The 5,983-nt window shown below is 38.5% G+C and overlaps 1 protein-coding gene across 2 annotated transcripts in view; it reads left to right on the forward strand.

The window, feature by feature from the left end:
• Positions 1-5,983, forward strand: part of ash2l (ash2 (absent, small, or homeotic)-like (Drosophila)) — a 22,477-nt gene that overhangs the window by 10,191 nt on the left and 6,303 nt on the right. The window contains exon 9 of one of the 2 annotated variants that reach the window (XM_015401364.1): positions 3,900-3,917. The exons of the other annotated variant lie outside the window; for it this stretch is intronic. Coding sequence (XP_015256850.1) covers positions 3,900-3,917 — 18 coding nt within the window. The remainder of the gene's footprint in view (positions 1-3,899; positions 3,918-5,983) is intronic. 2 annotated transcript variants of the gene reach the window in all.

Consider the following 5,983-nt stretch of genomic DNA (forward strand, 5'->3'; position numbering starts at 1 on the left):
TGACGACGGCGGCGGATGACGCATTAATCGCGCGACACAACTAATCGATGATGAAATTCGTTGCCAACGCTGTTGATTTTTAGTTGATTTTTATCGATTTTATCGATTCGTTGTTGCAGCCCTAGTTTGGACGCTGATTTTGTTTTATTACAATGCCTAAGGCTGAAAAAAAAATACAGCTCAGAAAAGGCACTGGGGCTTATTTTAGCTTGAAAAGCAGCAGTTTCACTATCTTTTATAGATTTTTGTTATTATAGGTGTATAAATTCTACATTTTGTTATATACACTGATACTGAAAAAAAGTGAAAAATACTGGCTTCATAAATGTTTTGGGGCCTGTTACGGCCCCCTGTATGTCTAGGGGAGTGGGGGCATAAACATATAGGCAGAAACTGGTATGTTCTTATAAAATTATGATTTATTGATAACAAGAGGTGCAAGCAATTAACAAACAAAAGGAGGGTGGGTTTGGGTGTTGTGAAAATAACAAAGTTAAATAAAAGAGCTCCTCAAAAGGAGGATTGTACGTAGCTACAGATTTAAACCAAAAGGGGATTCTTACTAAAAAACACAGAGCGCAGCACCCACTACACCTAATGTAACTAACAAAGAAAATACTCAGTGGTGCAATCAGTCCAGACTCTGGCCCTACCTCCACCCTCTTTCTAGCATCAAGCTAGTAAAGATGCACATTTGCCAAACACAACAAAATACTTGACACAAGCTACTAAGTACAAACCCCAAATGGGTAACCAAAAAGATAAGTGAGCTACTCCACTAAACAAACAAGCAGCTGCTAACCAACAATGTTTGGTTCACACGAGGCACACAAGTCAACTGGCTGTGAGAAGCTGCCTCAATCAACAGGTGAGGTCTCCTTATAAGCAGGAGCTGATTGCAGGTGGTGATGAGCCATTGGCTGAAGGTGGAGCTGAGGGAACCAATGGATGGGACTGAAGTCAGATCCCCAGAAACCAGGAAGTAGGCGGGTCTTTCCACAGGCCCATGCAGCCTACTTAGTAGAGGTGAGAAAGAGGGAAAATAAAGGAAAACACAAATATGACGGCGACAGCCGTAACAGGCCATCAAAATGCTTCAGTGTTATTCTGTGGGTCAAATAGTTGAGTGGGACATTTGGAGAGATTTGGAGACGCTGGTGACACCAAAAGTTCAAAACCTTACAGCTCTGTTCCAGTTACAGCTAGAGGTCTGAAATGTTCTGCATTTGTGGTTGACATGATGTAGAACACATTTAATACAATGAGACCTGCCTTTTTTCAAGCATATCTTCATTGCTGCTGTTCAAAATTGACCTATCATTTCCGAGAATAAAAACAACAACTTTGAGTCATGTTTGAACTGATGCAGTTTGGTCTGTGTTCTACTCACCCAATTTTCATTTATATATTCAGAAACTAGAGGGTGTTAGCTTTTAAATAATGTATCACACATGTAATTTAGGCTCACTGGTCCTAAGTTATTTGCTTTTCCATTTGGGCATGCAAAATAGGCGAGGATTACCCAAAATGAGGTGGATGTCAGGATCACATGCAGCGGGCCGTTAACAACATGAACACAGTCATGTTCACATGTTTTTTTTTCTGGTGTGTGCGCCTTTTTTCTTATGCTAAAACTCTTACCTTTAGCTATAAAACAACCTAACAGGAGTTATGGGTGGAATGTTGGAGGTATAAGGTGATAGAAACAGGAACATTTCGATAGAAAGTCAAACTCAAACCAGCTCCAGATGATCCTGTAGTCATGATTATCCCCTTTATTTCACCACCTGACCTCTACAGGCTTTAATGCAGAGCGGCCTGCTGCAGGGCAGGGGTTTGGTCCCTTCTGTGGCTCTTAGGGCAGATTTCCTCCAGGCTGCTGTGATGAAAGTGGGAGATCCTCAGCTGCTGCACAGATTCCCAGAGCAGACCTATGTAGCTGTGTTTCCATCTAAACATCGCACCAATTTTGAGTCGACATTTAAAATCTGAAAAAAAAAGGAACTTGATCGTGTTCTTATGTATTGCTAATAAATAACCGCTGACTTTAGATTTAAAGGCACGCCGTTTAACTTTTGGCCACTAGGGGGTCGTCTTGCTCTGCAGCTGTAAAATTACAACTTTAAAGCTGAAAGCAAAATGCTGAACATAGCTTATAATAATAATATTAATACTAATAAATGCAGCATAAAAACATAAAATAAGGCAATAATAAGAATTAGTTTGAGCTAAATAAACGTCACCACAACTAAGTCCTGCCAGTGTTAAAAGCCAGCGAATAAAAGTAAGTCTTGAGAACAAAGGTTAGAAGAAATTAAGCAGGGAAGGAGCCTCCTTGATGAGCAGCGGGAGGCTATTCCATAAAGATGGAGCAGCGATGGAGAAGGCTCTGGCCCCTCTGACATTCCTCTGAAAGCTCAGTCCCTGCAGGAGCTGCTATTCTGCTGGCCTGAGGGACTTTCTTTTTATTGGAGGCCACGCTAGACGTCAGCCTCCTCCAATTGTTAGGATAATTATCATTGATGTGTGAGTTTATTGCACCATGATATTGGCTGCCTGTTGCGTGGCAGAACTGATGTTTTCCACAATAGCTTATCTAACTATCTAAGGATATTTCCTCTGTCTGGATATAAAGTTAGAATCTTCATTCTGTACGTGGCAAATTTTTGGGAATGTAATGAGAGCGGCGTCCTTCAGCTAAGAAGGAAGTGTAATATTTTGATAAGGCTGGAGCCATGGATGTCATATAATCTGCTAACCTGTATGATGTAAAATGTGATGATGTGGCAGACTGGAGATGTAGAAAATGCCTTTTTAACTGTTAATCGGGGCCACTTCCTGAGAGGTGAGCAGCTGCCTTCTGTAAACTCTAAGCAACTTCTCTGATCTTAGTAAGATTACAATTTCTATCAGAATCTGCTGTCATGTCTTCTGGTTATTTAATACATCCATGTTATTAAGTGTTATTTAAAGAGTTTGTCCGGAGTGATCTCTTTTCAGAGAAAAGAACCAGAGAGATAGAGCTTCAAGGTGCAGACACAGAGCCTAGCTTTAACACAACCAACTCCTTTCCATGATCGACTCTTTCGTTTTTTCTCGCACACGATTCCTTTTCACGTTTTCTCCTTTTTAAGCCTCAGAAGGTTTAAACTTTTTCCTTGCCTCAGCCATGACCACTAGTCGAGCAGGCGGAAAAATAAAACAGCAAAAGCCTTATATAAGAGCCTGTGGGCTTAAAGCAATACGTTCTTCCGGGTCACATGACCTGGCCGACGATGGTGAGTCTTCTCCCAAATTACATAGTCGGTATTTCAAGAAGTGAGCCCCGCTCGCAGCATTGATAGTGTCAAGCTTAAAGTCCACGGCGTGCCTTTAAGTGTAATTCTGCGAGGTTAGGAGTTATTAGACACCGCAGTAGATGATGGGTCACAGAATATGGTATAACACCAGAGCAGCGGCAGGTTACAGTTTGATGGATGGAAGAACCCAGCAGGCCAATCCCTCTTAAAGAAAACCAGTGTTGGAGATTATGGCGCTGCTCTGACTGGTTCAAACCAGAACCCTGCCTTATATTTCCTTAGGAAACAATGAGCTCTGCTTTATCAGGATGGTTTTCATCATTATTACATTTCAAAGCACACAAGGCTGCAACCTAAACTGTTTGTTTTCTTGCTTCACTTTGTATTAGTTTGAATATTGAATGTATTAAATATGATGCAATATTAGCTTTATTTTGATAAAGAAAAACTAATACTTACACAAATACAAATTTTTAACACCAAAAGAACTTTGATTTTTCTAATAAAAAAAGAAAAACAAGGCGTCATATGAACAGAGTGGAGAACAGAGCGAGGCGGAGCAGCCTGATGACCACACTGTCTGTGTGCATTGTTTTCCAGGTGGATCTTCTTTCTCAGGTGAATATCTTACGCTTTGACACCTGGAGCTCCTCTGTGTGTGTTTTTTATTTTTTTAATCTGCTGGATAGAAGTTGGCCCTGAGGTTAAAGTCACGCAGCGATTTGTCCCTCTTCACCTTCGTTAGCTGAAACCAAAGCTGATCCTCTAAAAGCATCTTGTGGGCAACTTCATCCATGTGCTGATGTGACCTCCCCCCCCCTCCTCCTGTCTGCTTTTTGCATCGGTTCAGTGCAACAACCCTGGAACCATCAAACCTTCAGTGGCTTGCAAAAGTATTCACACCCCATTTTCATTTTTCTTTTCTTATTTTTGATGTCTCTGGCCCAAACGTAGGAGTTTTGGGGGGATTTTATGTGACAGACCGACACAAACTAAAGAATAATGCTACGAAAAAATGAAACCTGTTTTTTTTTTTTTTCTCTCAAAGCACAGAACAGGATTTATGAATAAACATTAAACATTTTTTTTTATCTAGAAATGAAACTTTCAGCTGTTTTTTAAACAAAACATTTTTTGAGAATGTTTTTTTTTTTTTTTTTATGGGCTTTTTTTCCCCCATTAATTAATTTTTCCAAAATTGTTTTTTTATTTTTCTTTATTCTGGTTTATAATTCATGTTTTTTGCTTTTCAACACGTATGCTCCAGTTGAGATTATCAGGGTGGGTTTATAAAAACGTTAAAGGTTTCTTTCCTTTCATGGTTGCGTTGTGTCGGCCTGTCAGATTCAATCCCAGCAAACGAAGCAGAAATAATCTGGTAATGAGATAAAATGAGGAAAGATTTCAGAGGTGTGAATGGTTTTGCAAATCACTGCAGCTTCTACACGTCTGGCTTTGCTGCTGAAAGGCTCTGCCGTCCCTCAGTGTGTTTGAAATGACGCCTTGCTTTCAGGGGGAAAGCAGAGCGCCATTTTTTTACCTGCTGTTGGCCTTCACCCAATGCTACTTAGCCTCATCTTCCTCACTTTAACCTAAACTTCTGTAAGGTTAAAAATAATCAAACGTTCACTTTTTCCTCACATAGGTGGGTTTCTCCAGGTAGGAGACTTGTTTACTAATATAGTGTTCAGTTTTAATTATTAGATCCTAATTCAGTTTTATTTTTTTCTTTTCACTCAGCTGATTTATTTCTTTTTCAAGTCTTCTGTAACTAAACCATTTTAGATCATCTAATGACCAAATGAGAACTCTAAGTTCTACTGCAGGAACCTGGTGCCCCCATTTTTACAAAACGTACCAGAAGTCCATAATTTGGTGAATTGTTTTAGAATAGTTTTCATTAGATTATTTTATTATAAAATGAAATGGCATTAAAATCTTTGATTTCAAGGCTCTTTGCATATATTACCCCAAATGTTGTAGGTAGAGATGTTTAATCACTCTTTGTTTGCTTGAGCATCTGTTTTTGCCAATACATTTTACACCTAAAGTTTAAGTTTAAGAACAGGGTTTCAGTGGGTCATTAAAAATCAGTAAAAGTCATTACATTATTATTTATTAAATTAAGGGGCATTTAAAAGGCTTTATTGCAAAAATGTTTATAAAAGCAATTTGTTAGATATATTGTGATATATTTGTGCAGAACTGCTTCCAGTTGATTGTAAAGCTGTATGTTCGGAAAAGAAGCTCGAGGCGGAGAAAAAGCTAGAGAATGGGAAAATGCTAATTTTAACAAAAGTGTCTGAAAAACGAGGAATTCGGGACATGGCTGCAGCCTGTTGACGGTAAAGATAATGAAGGATTTTGCCATGATATTTATATTTTTTATATATATATATATATATATATATATATATATATATATATATATATATATATATATATATATATATATATATATATATATATGAGTTTTATGAATTACGCACTTTTTTTTTAGATTCTCTTAATTTCTGGGGGCAGGTGTTTCTCTGCGCTGAGGCTTGATGAAGCATTTCTATTGGTCTGCTGGATGTTAGCAACAACATTTTTATTGGTCAATGTATACATCAAGTATAACGGAGTATTAGGGCCAGGCTACAGATTTTTTTTAAATTTATTTTAATTTGAGAATAAAGTCGTAA

This window comes from Cyprinodon variegatus, unplaced genomic scaffold (assembly GCF_000732505.1).
Source record: "Cyprinodon variegatus isolate N-32 unplaced genomic scaffold, C_variegatus-1.0 Scaffold1213, whole genome shotgun sequence".
Classification (NCBI taxonomy): Eukaryota; Metazoa; Chordata; class Actinopteri; order Cyprinodontiformes; family Cyprinodontidae; genus Cyprinodon; species Cyprinodon variegatus.